Source organism: Falco biarmicus, chromosome 2 (assembly GCF_023638135.1).
Source record: "Falco biarmicus isolate bFalBia1 chromosome 2, bFalBia1.pri, whole genome shotgun sequence".
Taxonomy (NCBI): Eukaryota; Metazoa; Chordata; class Aves; order Falconiformes; family Falconidae; genus Falco; species Falco biarmicus.
In genome coordinates this window covers 46,061,836-46,076,140 of record NC_079289.1, presented here as the reverse complement: position 1 = coordinate 46,076,140, position 14,305 = coordinate 46,061,836, and the positions used below count along the sequence as shown (strand labels likewise).

General features: G+C 35.0%; 1 protein-coding gene across 21 annotated transcripts in view; it reads left to right on the top strand.

Moving 5' to 3' along the window:
• Positions 1–14,305, top strand: part of MYCBP2 (MYC binding protein 2) — a 200,572-nt gene that overhangs the window by 116,011 nt on the left and 70,256 nt on the right. For 17 of the 21 annotated variants that reach the window (XM_056329559.1, XM_056329568.1, XM_056329567.1 and 14 more), the window contains 7 exons: positions 1,650–1,737; positions 5,383–5,435; positions 6,759–6,931; positions 7,271–7,415; positions 9,313–9,525; positions 12,230–12,285; positions 12,714–12,829. In XM_056329559.1, the coding sequence (XP_056185534.1) occupies positions 1,650–1,737; positions 5,383–5,435; positions 6,759–6,931; positions 7,271–7,415; positions 9,313–9,525; positions 12,230–12,285; positions 12,714–12,829 (844 nt within the window). The remainder of the gene's footprint in view (positions 1–1,649; positions 1,738–5,382; positions 5,436–6,758; positions 6,932–7,270; positions 7,416–9,312; positions 9,526–12,229; positions 12,286–12,713; positions 12,830–14,305) is intronic. The other 4 variants (XM_056329566.1, XM_056329571.1, XM_056329556.1 and 1 more) reach the window with 1 other exon arrangement.

The following is a 14,305-nucleotide window of genomic DNA, read 5'->3' as shown; positions in this document are numbered from 1 at the left end:
AAGTATCAGTCAGACCTAACTCAAGTCAGTGGGATTAATTTTTGCACCATCTGATTCTTTCTCCTCCTAAAGGACAAGCTTCTGGTACCATTACATAACTATGGTACATCGAATGACATTTCATTGTTAGGGAAGTCTTTGCAAAAACTGACATGTCATTGAGTGTGAGCAAGTGCATCAAAGGAATCGGCTGTAGTTGAACTATTAATTTAAACCTAGGATTTTTGCAAAAATTTTAGATTTATGCTTTGATAAATGAAAAGGAAGACTTTTTGCTGGTCAATATTGAATCTACAAATATATATGCAAAATCTGCCTTTTGCATAAAGGGTGTTCACATAAGCAGAGACCTTGCAGTGAGTGGATCGACGTTTCAGATCTTCACTTGCTTTCTATTTCATAACCTGCTGTTTTGAGTCCTAAAGATGCAGTTTATCAAGGATTTAGTCTAAAATGCATTTTGGAGATTTTTTTGGTCTGCTTGGGAGTCTGGAGAATACAAGGCAAGTCTAGGGTTACTGATTTTGAAGACTCTTTCCAAAAGGATTTTTTAATCTACTTTTTATATTGCTGCTTTCTCTAAGTCTGCAAGAAGATCCATCAGATGGAGGTTTCCATCTCCCCTGCTAGTTTTTGGTGGTGGGTCGGTGGGGGTTTTTTCTTCCATGAGAGGTATTTGTCAGAGGTGTACTGAATCACTCATGCATTTCTTTAAAATTTAAAATTGGTGTTAGTGTCAATATCTTTTTTTGTGAGCAGTTAAAGAGTTTGTGCCTGCATGTAACTGAGACAAGTTGAAGGGAAACTATCAGATACATTTCTTTGTGTTTTAAAAAGTAGCAGCAGCCTTCTTAGCCGTACTAGTCTCCCCCCATTCCTTGCATCCAACCTCCTTCCCTCCATGTATTTGAAACCCATGTGCATGGTCTGTTCTTTTTTTTTTGCGAACAAGGTTGAAAGGTACTGATTGAGAAGCTCTCATGTTTTCAGTGACAAGTCGGGGGGGAGGCAGGGAGTCTTCTCATTCCCTAGAACAGCAGTGTCAACGGGAAGAAATGTTCCCAGTGCAAACAGAAGGGAAAAACTGCCAAGGGCGTCTCCCACGATCTATAATGGAGAAAGGGAAATAATGGAATCTTTTTCCCATCCTTGCCTTTCAACTAGAGAAGGGGAAGAGGAAAAAAGTTATGAACAGTACTACCTTTAAGCAAGGTGGCAAGGTGAGCTTCTGTGGAATGTATATATGTACAACGTAGAAGATGCATTGCTTTGCAATCTGTATATGTATTGGTAAGGTGTTATTTTGGGGTTTGTTTTGTTGGGTTTTTTTTATTAGGAAGTTTCCTTTCTTTTTAACATTACAGACAAAAGACAATTATCTTCTTCAGATGTTTTTACTAGGCTACCAGAAGCATGGTAACCCATTTATTAATACTCTTACCTAGTTGAAATTGTTCCAGAATTTTTGGTACGCTAGCCCATGTCACAGCAAAACATGACAGTAGATGTATGGCAAGAAGCGTTTCACAGAAACTTGAAATGGAACATAAAATTAGTATCTTTTAGAATAAAGCAGTGTCAGGGAAAAATACTCATTGTCCTATTTTCTGAGACACTATTTTTGTTTCTAAATTGGTTTCAATTTTAAGGGTATTATTCAGCTGGAGAAAGAACTGGCAAATTTAGGAGGATCATGTGCAGCAGCTTTGATGAAGAAAGATCTAGCTCTTCCTATTGGTAAGTCCTACTCAAAGAACATACTTTGTTATTTCATCATTTGAGGTTTTCTGAATTAATACTATCTTTAAATCTTAATGTTACTCTTAGAGATAATCACACCAAACTGATTCTTAAAACTGAATTAATCAAACAAGATAATAAAGTAGTGAAGTTTTCTGCCTACACTGTTCCCTTCATGTGTGTATGGGGGGAGGGAAATGTGGTCATTTAAATCTGAATGAACTCACCCCATCCACAGGTAGTGTATCAGTGTATGAGCTATGTCCTACAGTTTCCTCGTGGTACTTCACAAATGTGCAGGTATCTTATTTGTGTTTCTCTTTCACTGTTTCTTCTCCCTGCACTCCACACCTTTCTGAATGAAAAATACCTGCAGCTTTGAATTGCGAAATGTAAAATTAGTTGTTCAAAATTGAAAATGACTATTACGTATGTAGACCTTATACCCTAAAATATCTACTGTAGGGTTTGGGGTTTTTTACAATTGCAAAAATAGCTACATACTTTTAGAGCAGATGAAGTACATAAAAGTTTACAGTAACCCAAATGCAATTTAAAATGTTGCAATTTATAATGTAAGGAAAACTATGAGTTTATGAAAATCAATGGATATGGAGATTGAATTAGAACTTCTAATGATGCAACCATGTTCTGTGTAATAGAATTTCTCCTAATTAACATTAGTGTATAGGAAAAACAGACTTATAATATATAATAGGATATCTTTTTGATCATTTTAATTTAGGAGCAAAAATGAGAGCTCAAATATTGTTAATGAGACTGGAAATGTGTATTAATGAGCAGGAGGGCATTGAATAGTGTGCAGTTATAACCACAAAACCTAATTTGGAATTTTTAACCTGGTATTTTGCTTGAGTATTAGATGTTCAAATTTCTTACTTTGTTTTAAATAGGCACCTCAATTGCACTGGTAGATCTCACTTCTCTCTCAAAAGTACAGGCAATTCTATAGTTTAAATAGTGCCCTCTTATCCTTCAAACAGCCTCATTAAATCCTTAGTTGTATTGACTTCCCTAGCACTCATTTATCCTGTTGTTGTCCTATGCAAAAAAAAAAAAAAAAAGCTAACATTGAAAGCTTCTAACTTAATTTCCTAGGTTTTCTAATATTTTCTACTTCTCCATAATTTTTTTTTTGTTTTGTTCTGATTTTGAATGTCTAAACAAGAAGGGAGAGTAGGTGGTACATAGACCAGCTTTAAATGCTTTCAGAGAGAAGGAATTTGAAATAAAACATGCTTTTATGATACGTATGCAGTCTCAGCCACCTATAAAAGTGGTTGTCTATGATCTGCAAGAGAGGAGGGATAAGTGCATTGCCTGTAAAGAGGCCTCCTGATTACTGATGTAATTGCAATTTAATCAGCTCACTCTTTACCTAACACCAACTTAAGGACTTTAGCCAAGTCTGTTAGTGTTGCTGACAATATTACAATGCAAATTACACACGGTTGTATTATTTCTCTACAAGATCACTGTACCCTGTGATAAACAAAATAAACAAAACTGATGAAGTATACGCAGCAGTGGTAGTAACTTGTGAATGGAAACTACTGTGCAACCTTTTTAAGATGCTTTCAGTTGTCTGTAATTTTGCTCTAAGTGTTTTGCTTGGTGTCTCAGAAAAACACTATGGCAGAAAAAGAGGTTAAAATGGGATTTTCTAGAGCAACATTTAAATGTCTTAGTATTAGACTGGTAGTTTTTTTCTTTTTCTGTGTTCTAAATTATGTATCTTCTACCTTTTGCTGCAAGTGAAATAGTGTTTTTAAAAATACTGTATTAGTGCCATTGCTCACCGGCAGAGCAGTGTTGTATTTGTGGAATGAAGTGTCCTTTAAGAAAAACCTATATAATCATATAAAAGACTGTCTTGTAATGCATACATACAGGAAAGCCCTTTTTGTTAGACTTCCCATACTTTATAATTTCTACAATTTTACCTCTGTTTTGTGTGTGGATGTATAGGCTAAACGAAGTAACCTAAAAGGCTTACTCCACAAAGTAATTAGCAACTTAACTTAAAATTCCTGAACTTTGGGATTTAGAAGTTAGGCATCTATATCTAAGGTAGTAGCTCTGACCTTCTATTAGAGTTAATTTAGATATCTTCAGAGGATGGTTCATGTCATCCTTAGATGAAGATGTAAGAAAAATTAAACTAATCACCCAAAGGAGGAGCCTGTTTCTCCTTCATTTATTTTAAAGGTATCTTTCAAGCCTGTATCTATACCTAAGTCTGAGCTTATTTCATGCTTCGCTGCCCAAAACTAGGTAAAGTAATCCTGTTCCATTTCCCGGAAACTAAGTGTTCTTAAAACCTGGTAATATTAATGAAGACAATAAGAAACTTCATGAACTTTCTCTCAGTGAAAATAGGATGATTGAACTGACTTGAAATCAGTTTTTACTGGTATCCTTGTAGGACCTTTCTATCTTCAGCTTTATTTGCATGATTTATCTTGATGTATTGACTTTAAGGAGGTTGTCCTTCACAAAGACGTACTTGGCTTTTTAGTAATTGCTGTAAGTGGCTATATTCTGTATACAAGTAACCAAATACCTGTCAAGTATTCCTCTAGAACCATTAGGGAAAAAAGTGTTTTGAAAGAACATTAAGAAGGTCTAGCATCCTCGCTCTAGAGGAAGATGAACCAGACAGTGATTCCTTCCTGTATTAGGAAAACTTTATCTTTGAGATACATGCAAATACTATTTGAGTTCCCGTGTTCAAAAGGTCACAATTCCTCCTTGCCAGTTCTCCAAGACTTTAAGATACTTCCTCCCAAGAGAGAGATCTGGTCTGTGACAAGGACTAACTTATACAGCAATGTGGAATTGATTGATGTTTTTAACATTGTTACTTACTTGTTTGATTTGATAGAAGTTATTTCTGAGAGCAGATTTTTTATATATCTTTATTTCTTTGGATTTTAAAAATGCCTTAGGACTTCATTCTTCTCACTTCTCTTTCTCTCTTCTGACTAGTAGAATTGCCTGACATGTTTTTGAGAGAAGGTAGAAATATGGTAACCTTACCTGTTTTACTTTTCTGTTAAAAGACTGTGTTTGGCAATTCTGGTCACCCTGGAAATCAGACTTTTTTGAGTTGTATTTGTAAGAAAGAAATATTGTGTAATAGAATGTATTCAAGTTTTATGTTTTAGGGGGAATGGTAATTTGCAAAATTGTGCAGAGTTTATCAGGTTTTTGAATACTGGTACTAGGGTAGTAAGCTCTTGAAAGGGAGCAGCTGGTGCATACTCACAAGTACTGCTTCCCAGAAACCATCTTGACCTCCTAAAATGTTTTTCTGAAAATACCTAGTCACATCCAAAGATTTGCCATACATACTGTCTTGGAGATAAGAAAAGTACCAAATTTTGTTTTGTGTAATGGATATTGTGTATTTGCTTGTGCACTGAACTACACTATACTGCATGTTTACTACGTTACTTGAGAATACTAATCTTTCAACTGCTGGTTAAACAATATTACACATCATTTTGTAATTTTGTAATATACAAAGCTTCACTAAACAGAATTGAATTTCACATTCTATAATATGTAGATAAATGTCAATACTATTGTTATGAGAAATATATGATTATATTTTTACAGCAGGTAATGAATTTGAAGAAGATCTTGAGATACTTGAAGAGGCTGCCTTACAGGTATACTGTGGCTTTTTATCCATATCAGCGTACTTAAGCACATAATTGCATTTCAACTTTTTGACTGCTACAGAAGAAAATCACATGTAAGGTTTTTATAGTAGAAGGGAATCCGGCTTGTTATAAAACAGTTTAAGAAAGTATTGTGGAAGTTTAGTATTTATATTATATCTTCTAATAATAAATCTTATTAAAAATGCATAAAATATCACATAGAAGGTTAGATGACCAAGTATAATTCAAAATATCTGTTTGGCTTAAGTTGTACTATTCAGCAAATTTTAAAAGTTACCAAAATTAATCCTTCGCATGTCTTTGTAATTGCAGAAATAAAATAATCTTTTCAGTTGAGCACTAACATTTATCAAGTCCTAAATAATATGATTGCAGTTGTTCTGGTTTGATGGTGCTATGTTGTTTGTTGTGATGGTAGCTAACGGTGGTCAGTAAGTCCCTATTTATAGCCCCTAGCTGATGATGAACAGTGGAAAAATTTTCAATGTTCTTTCTCTTTCCTAATTATCTTAAGGGCAACTGTTTTGAAATTCAGTTGTCACAGTACTTGCTGAAAAAACTCATCAGTGCTACAGTATGACACCAATGCATAGGTCTTAGGTGACAGAACAGTAAACAGAAACCGTCTAGGAGGAATCAGATGTTCCTTGGAAGAAATATTTTTTCAGCAATCTGTTCTTGGACCCACTGTGTTCTAATTCAAAATGTGAGCTAGGAGTGTGCATGCAAGTTATGGATTCCCCTTTGCTTTTAGTCCTGTCTCTTCAGTGGTTTATGCATCTTTCCATCTTCCTTCCTTGCAAAGAAGGGATTTCTTTTACTTTGTCTCACCCCAAAAATATCTTTCTTAAGAGATCTGCCTTTCTACAAGTTGTACCTCTAGCCTTTTATTTTCTTTTGGAACACGCTCATTGATCACATTTTCAGAATGGATTTTCAGATTTTTCAGTTTTTCAGAATTTTAAGAATGCATTTTCTTTCTTCTCCTGTCAGCAGTTTAGAATACTCTAACATGAAAGTCCATGTTACCTTATTCTTTCCTCCAGAAATTCTCCCTCAACTCAAGCTCATTTAATTTCTTTTGACATACATTGTTGTTTTATAGACTGAGCTGACTTTTTCTTAAACTTTAATCAAAGTAAAGTTTATCCAGTTTTTATTCCATTTATTCTCCTCCATGAATGGTTTTCAGTACCCAAACTGCCTATACCAATTGTGTCATATCATGGGAAAGTGTCTGCATGTAAGATACTGAAAAGCACTTTTATGTCTCCAACCTTTCACCTCAACCTCTGCCAAAAAAAAAAGGTCTGCAAATCTCACTCCGGCATTCTTGGGAAAGGCTTGGCACTATCTCACTCACCAACCATTTTGGAAGCTCTCGAAGGAAATCTTCCACTGCAGGTACAGAGCAATGAGCAGTCATTTCTGGAGGATTTCATTGCTTGTGTACCAGGATCCAGTGGTGGACGACTTGCAAGGTAAAAGTTTGTATGCTGCATGAATAAACCCATTACTTCATAGTTTAATGTCTAAGTTTTGAGGCAAAGTAGAAAATGTTTAGTTATCTGCTAAACTTTAACACCTGTGCGCTGTTGCTTGTCTATACAAATAGCTATAGATCTTTAATAGTTATATCAAATATTAGTTAAATAAAATTACTTGGCCGTATTGTTTCTGTTAATATATTAGTTCAAAGTATTGTGTATTATAGAGCTTCTGCACCCTTTCTTATCTGGAAGTCATGTTTATACAGAGTAAGGATTTATATTTGGGGGGCTATAAAAGATATTAATGGTAGGGTTTTTTCTTTTTTGTAGGTGGCTTCAGCCAGATTCATATGCTGATCCTCAAAAAACTTCATTGATTTTGAATAAGGATGACATTCGGTGTGGCTGGCCAACTGTTATTACAGTACAAACAAAAGACCAGTATGGGGATGTTGTTCATGTTCCTAATATGAAGGTAATTATTTGAATCTTGGTTGTTCCTATAATTCGTTGTGTCATCTCTTAGTATTTGTTTTAAATGTTCCACAGAATACTCTTTTATTGGACAGAAAGTGGCATTCATAAGTTCAATGTAGTCACACTTTCTTACCTATAAATCCACAAAATTATCAGAATCTGTATTACGCAAACACCATTTCATGCAGTTTATATTTTTTCTGTAATGAGCTACACATGCATAGTTCTGGAAATAACCAGTTGTAGGTGATGTTTGATAGTAATGATCTGTATGGTGACAGAATCCATTTTTTTTAACTTGTAAGCCAGGAAACAGTATAAATCATAGACTGAATAAATGTGATGGAAAAAAAGAATCAGAAGCACATTGATGGACCATTTTATAGTCACTTTATTTTAGACCAGAACAGCACTTCCCCCTTTTCTGTTTCTAATATCTGGAAGTTCTGTAGCTATTGAAATTAATAAAATAAGTGGCAAGGTCTGAGATTCTTGGGTTTTGCTTCAGCCTCTTCAGTTAATCACTGTTCTTTTTTTTAATGGTTCTTTTTTCAGTTGTTGAAGTACTGGAAAGGAAGTGTTTATGACAGCCTCAGGTAGAATTAGAAAATCTTTGCACACTTCAGAGAAAACCTATGTGATATGTGTAAAAGTTGGCTGCTTGAAGTGGCGAAGAACACAAACAAAACAAATTGAACACAAAATGGTTTTCATGTAGCTCTAATAAATCAGGTTATATCGATGTTTTAAATCCCACTGTTATTGTGGGGTAGTTGGTTTTGTTCAAACCCAAAAGTAGATGAAATACCTTTTACAGAGGCATGGTTCCTGCGATAAGAGCTCTCATATCTATTCTTTGTCTAGGATGTAATAATTGAAAGTTACCTTACAGTGAGCTGTAAACTCATTAATGAACAGTGAGTCTACAACAGTAACACAAGAATCAGCTTAGTCACAAACACAGCTTGAGTGACATTTATACATGTGGTTACTGACTTAAATCTGTGACAGAGGAAGTGGAAAAGTCTTGAAGGTAGTGATTTTATCTATCAATCAGGAAAAGGGTATGTCAAAATATCATCAAAATTACAAATTATGGCTGGATATTTTTTTCCACATATGTATTAAAGTAATAAATCTTGATTCAATTTAATCATTCTGTTGGATTCATTCAGTGTGCAATGCAGTGGTACAACTTCCATAAATTAAGTCAAATTTTGATAAAATGTTGTGTGAAATCTGCAATATTTAATGTACTTTATTGCAGATTTAGGATGAATAATGTATAAACTTATTTTCCAGATTGTCTGTTCTGCCTCAGAAAACTGTACTGCTGACTATATTGCCTGCATTGATGGAGATGTGGTACCTCTGGGGAAAAAAAAAAGTCAATTAAAATATGCATTAAAGAACACAGTATAAACGTAACAGTACTGATGTAGTAGGATGGCAGAGCCAGCCAGGATCCAATCTGGCCACCACTGATGCAGATCTAGCAAGCCCTGATGATTCACTCTGAAACCTGTGTGCTCATTTGGAAGGCTCTCTTCCTACTTCGTAGCATTTTCTGTTGTGGGAAAACTTAGCTAGGCATACCGGGCTATGTGCTGCTCCCCAGTGAGTGCTCTGGGACTGGCAGAGTCGACACTGGCCCTTACTGATCATGTGCCAAGTCAGTTGGGTGCGTCTCTCCTGTACATTTACATTTTTCAGAGATGCAGTGCTTGGCTTTCCAAATTGTTGCTAAGTGTAGACACAGGTTTTTGCTACAGCTGGATTCATAGTAAGCACTCTAAGCACTTTGTCACTGTACCTTACCACATCTAAAAGATTATGTGTGTGTGTGTGTGTTTTCTCTCTCTAAATCATCTTATGTTTCCCATGTCTTATTGTAGGTAGAAGTCAAAGCTATTCCTGTTTCTCAGAAAAAAACATCTTTGCAACAAGAACAAGTTAAAAAGGTGCAACGAATACCAGGGAGTCCTGCAACAGCTGCTTCCCCTAGCAGTGATATGACCTTTGGAGGACTTCCTTCACCAAAGCTTGATTCTTCCTATGAGCCAATGATAGTAAAAGAAGCTCGATATATTGCAATTACAATGATGAAGGTAAATGACTGTCATTTAAGCAATATAACTATAAAATTCAGTATTCGAAGTGCTTAAAGTATGCAAAAGAGAAGGAAAAAACTGTATTTCATTTTGGTCACAATCTAAAAATACATTGATTCCAAATTATTTTGGTTATGTTTAAGTTCAGTGTAAAACTAGATGCATCAAAAAGGCCAATTTCCTGAACTGTAAAGCAGTTACAGACTGGATTAGCATTTAAAAAGAAAAGTTCTGTTTCATTGTGATTACACTTATTAACAAACTAGTCCGAGTTACTCAGGAGAAATTAAAACAGCTATTGAAATGGTGGAGGGGAAGTCAAACCAATGTATCCGTATAGAGTTGGAGTGTTGCAGTGGATCTGTATTAAAACTGTAAGTGGTGAACATAGGAAAAAAATCTGAGCTCAGCATAATAGAAAGGTCACATAAATAATTCAAATTTTTGCAAAATTACAAAATCGCAAAAAAAGTTTGCAAAAAAAGCAAAAAAATGTAAATTGAGTTCAATTATGCAAATGATTCATAAATATTAAACACAATTTGTTGAAATTAGCCATTGTCAAATGGATCAGCTCAGAGACTTTGCCAGGAACAGTTTTTAAAAAGGTACAAATGGAAGAGTTAGTATTGAATAAGTGTATTTTAACACCTGCGATAAATTTACATGTAAGTCACATTGACTCAGTTAAGAGATGTGACATGATGAGTATAATTAGCAGTTGGACATCTTTACAAGACATGATTAATCAGGAATCAGAGAAGGATAATACTTAGTATAATCAGTATGGATTTATGGAGGGGAAAAATCAGCAAAGTAGCATCTTTTAGAGGGCACAAGTTGTTTTCTGCATAGCGCTACAGTTGCTATGTGTAAATAGTGCAACTGGCTACTAAGTCATGTCTTAATGGATCAGTGAAAGGACTAAAAAATCAATATGGAGTACAACAAATGTTTTAAAAACTTGTTAAATCAAATGTCTGAAAAGATATTTGCATCAGGGAGTGTATATCAAGGAGACAAGTGTGTTTGGCTTGTTTGGGTTTTTTTATTTGGAGTACTGCAAAGATCACTTCTTGGCTTGATGCTACTTGGTAATTTTATCAGTGACTTGAGGTGGGGAAAAAAATACATTATTTATTCAATGTTGGAACCCAGATGGGATTTCTGATAGCCATTTTCCACAGGTACCTGCTGCTTCTTTTCCAGTACCAGGTGGCAAATCTGGTCCCACAACTGTTATGGTGGCACATCTAGCAATGTGTTAGATACTGTGGAGTAAATGATAGTGGAATGAGTGTAGGGTGTCTAGAAATTAATTTCTAGATCTGATGGACCCTTTGAGTGAGGAATGCTTGATGTTAGCTTGTTAACTTGTCGTCTTTTTTTAACTGAGTCAGGCTAAGATAAAATGAAAATAAAAGTATTTGGTTAAAGTTATCTTAGTAGATAATAGCAGTAGAAGTCTTGGTAAAGATAAAAGTAAAACAGTACAAGTACACACCAAGGTAAAATACAAAAAGTGTTTCTCTCTTCTTGTTGAAACATGCTTGACTTCCATATTTAACACCTTGCTGGGGAATCTTCCAGAAATTCCTTTTAGGTTAAGTCTTTTCTGTCCAACACCTTAACATTTTTTTGTTTTGTTCAGAAGAGAGCTGATATTTTGCTGCTTAAATTAAGGACTGTCTTGACATACTGGGAAATGCAAATATGTTGCCTGCTGTACTTGATTAGCTTATTAACAACTTTACTGATTCAAGAAAGTGTAAATAATTGTCTTCTACTTTCCTCCCCATGTTACTGAGTACACTCATTTCAGTGCAGAATGCCAATGTCCCCTGACTTTTTAATTTTATACCAGCCTGCATGTTATATCAGTACTCAATAGAAACATCCAAATATGATTAGAAACTCTAACTTCTTACTTCATGACAATAAATTATTACATGTTTGGGGGACTGATAGCCTAAACTCTCCTTGTATAGAGATCTGAAATGGCTGATCTGCATGTGTTTTCAAACATTCTTATCTACCTCTTCCCTGCCTGTTGTTTTTGATTTAACATGGGAATCTGATAACTTGGCAACCACTGCAGCCTAGAGATTCTTGCTGAGGGACTTTGTGCAGTTCTGGGACTACCATTATTTACTTATTATGGGGCTTTTCAGTGCAGTTGTTTCACAAGAAACTGTGAAAGTGAATCAGCTCTTTTTTGTAGTGAGAATCAGTGGAAATATCACCTCAGTATAGAGGGAATTTCTTCACTGTGAGTAGAAAGAGAGAGGATCCGAAATTCCATTGATAAACCCACTGGTCTGGTTTGCAGTTTTTGACCTGCAGCATGCTTGCTTTCTTATCTTCACATGGTCTTCAATGCACTACCTGTGTTCAATGGCTTTTTGTACAAGTGAGATTAGAAGACTTGACTGTGAACAAATGTTTTTGTTAGCAATAGGTATCTTTGTTACCTAAATAATGGTTATTTAAAGTGAAGATACTTTTTTCACGTATGTATTTATAATATAGCTGTGTTTATGTGTTTTGGAATTTGTTTCTGGTTTCCTGATCCATACTTGTGGTGAGTGTAAAGTTAGATTAGTGTGATCTTTGAGAACATACCCTTGCTTTTATTTATTCTTGACCATAGTATAACTGATAACTGTTGATTTTATGTTTGTTGAATTTAACCTGTTTATAGGCATATGAAAATTATTCTTTTGAAGAACTACGCTTTGCTTCACCAACACCAAAGAGGTAAACATAAAAAATTACTTTTTAGTAGGGGCTTAAATTAACATGTCTTGTCACTTCTGCTTACACCCAGACTCACAAGCTTTGACTGCCAGGTAATCTTTGTCTAAGGGTAGAAACACAAAAATCATGTATTATTATATTTTTTTCTTAGATTTAGAGATTTTGCTCCTTAATTCTTAATTGTTCTAATGTTGATTCCTTATTTGTGTTATCTACTCTCTGAATGTGTTGTTTCATCATTTGCTATTAAATGTGGCATAGAGGGTTATATGTTGATAATAAATAATATGAGGTTAATACATTGGACAGGGAAAAACGGTATTTAGATGATCTGTTAGAAAAAAAGTAGAATAGTTTCAAACTGTTGCAGGTTAATTCCAAGAAGACAGTAATTGTTTAATGATTTCCATTGTTTTGTTTATGCCTAGACCCAGTGAAAACATGTTGATCAGAGTCAATAATGATGGTACATACTGTGCAAACTGGACTCCAGGAGCTGTTGGTCTCTATACCATTCATGTTACTATAGATGGCATTGAAATAGGTACTCAATTTTCACTATACTTCAGCATAAATTTATATTCTATCCGTTTTGTATACCGATAAATGTATGTCTTGGTGCTTGCCCACAAGATTTATTATTACAGTTGACAGCAAAACGTAGCACCCAAGTTTTTGTTTAGAAGTGTTCTATCTAATTCCTTCTTCCTTCTGAAAAGGAAAAAAATACCACAGCTATTCTCTCATAGAAAAGGGATGTATGTGGCATATCATGTATTTATAATGTGGTTATATAACTGCCAGATTAATAGAGTATCTTACTTTACAGTCTCAATGTTCCAAGAGAAATGTCTTGTTTCAGCTGAGAATGACAGACATGTACACTTAAAGGAGAAAAATAAAAAACAACAACCAAAAACCAACACTGAAGAACCTAAGGAAAGGGGATATTGTTTCTGACCATGTAGGAGTAAATAATGCCATTTCTTCTGTGGAAAATTGAGAAAGTGTGGTCTTGGTCTTAACTGAGACTCCACCTTAAGTCTCAATCATTTGTAGTAATTTTTAAATGCCTTAGGTTTCTTCCTTGCTGAAAATCTTTTAGTTCTCTTGTTAGGCCTAGGGACTACACTATGTGATACTATAGCATGCAGTGGAAAGATTGCCGCTCCAAAAAAAAGTTGGTATCTTGAATACTCTCTTGTTAGTCTTACTGGTGCTATGGTGAAGATGGATATTGAAGGCATTGTAGTTAGGCCCAGATCTGATAGGGTTTCCGTGAGTTCACCAGCACCAGCAATTCCTTTTTCCTAATGCTGCGCAGCAGCTTTTGTAAATACATACAGTGATACTCATAAATATGAATGCACATAATTCACATAGAATTGGAATGGGATATGTTAACTACAGAAGATAAGATTTGTACGCTATCATTATTAATGTTTATCTTTGTTCCTTAAACAGGAACATTTTCCTTCATAGGAGTCTCCAGTGCACTCAATTGTATTTTTCCAGTCTGCTATTCCTGGAGACAAACTTTATACTGTAGTTTAAATCAGCTGTTGTTACACTTTTTCGTGTATTCTACCATCCTCAATTTGTGTAGTGTTAATTTTTAGAAATGCTAGAATACAGTTGTTAACCTTGGTTATTAAACAGGTGTGAGTATACTTCTATACCTATGCCATTTTTCTTCAGTGTAACTTCAGTCTTGGTTCAATCATAGTATCTTACTATCCCCTCTCAAGTTTTCATGTACTCATGCTTGACCCCATAGTTCTGTCAATTTTTCACTGCTTTAGTTAAGTCTCTTAAGGTAGCACTTAGTTTCTTCTCTGTCTCAAACTTCAGTGTTCTTGATACTTCTGGATTCCCTCCGTTACTTCCATGCTTGGTTAAAAGAATTACTGAAACTAACAGTTTTATTGCTAGGTCTGGCTGCTTCTTTTCAAGTTGTTGCTCTTCAAAGGATCACCTTCTACAATGAAACAACAAAAAAACCCTGGAAAGATCTACTGAG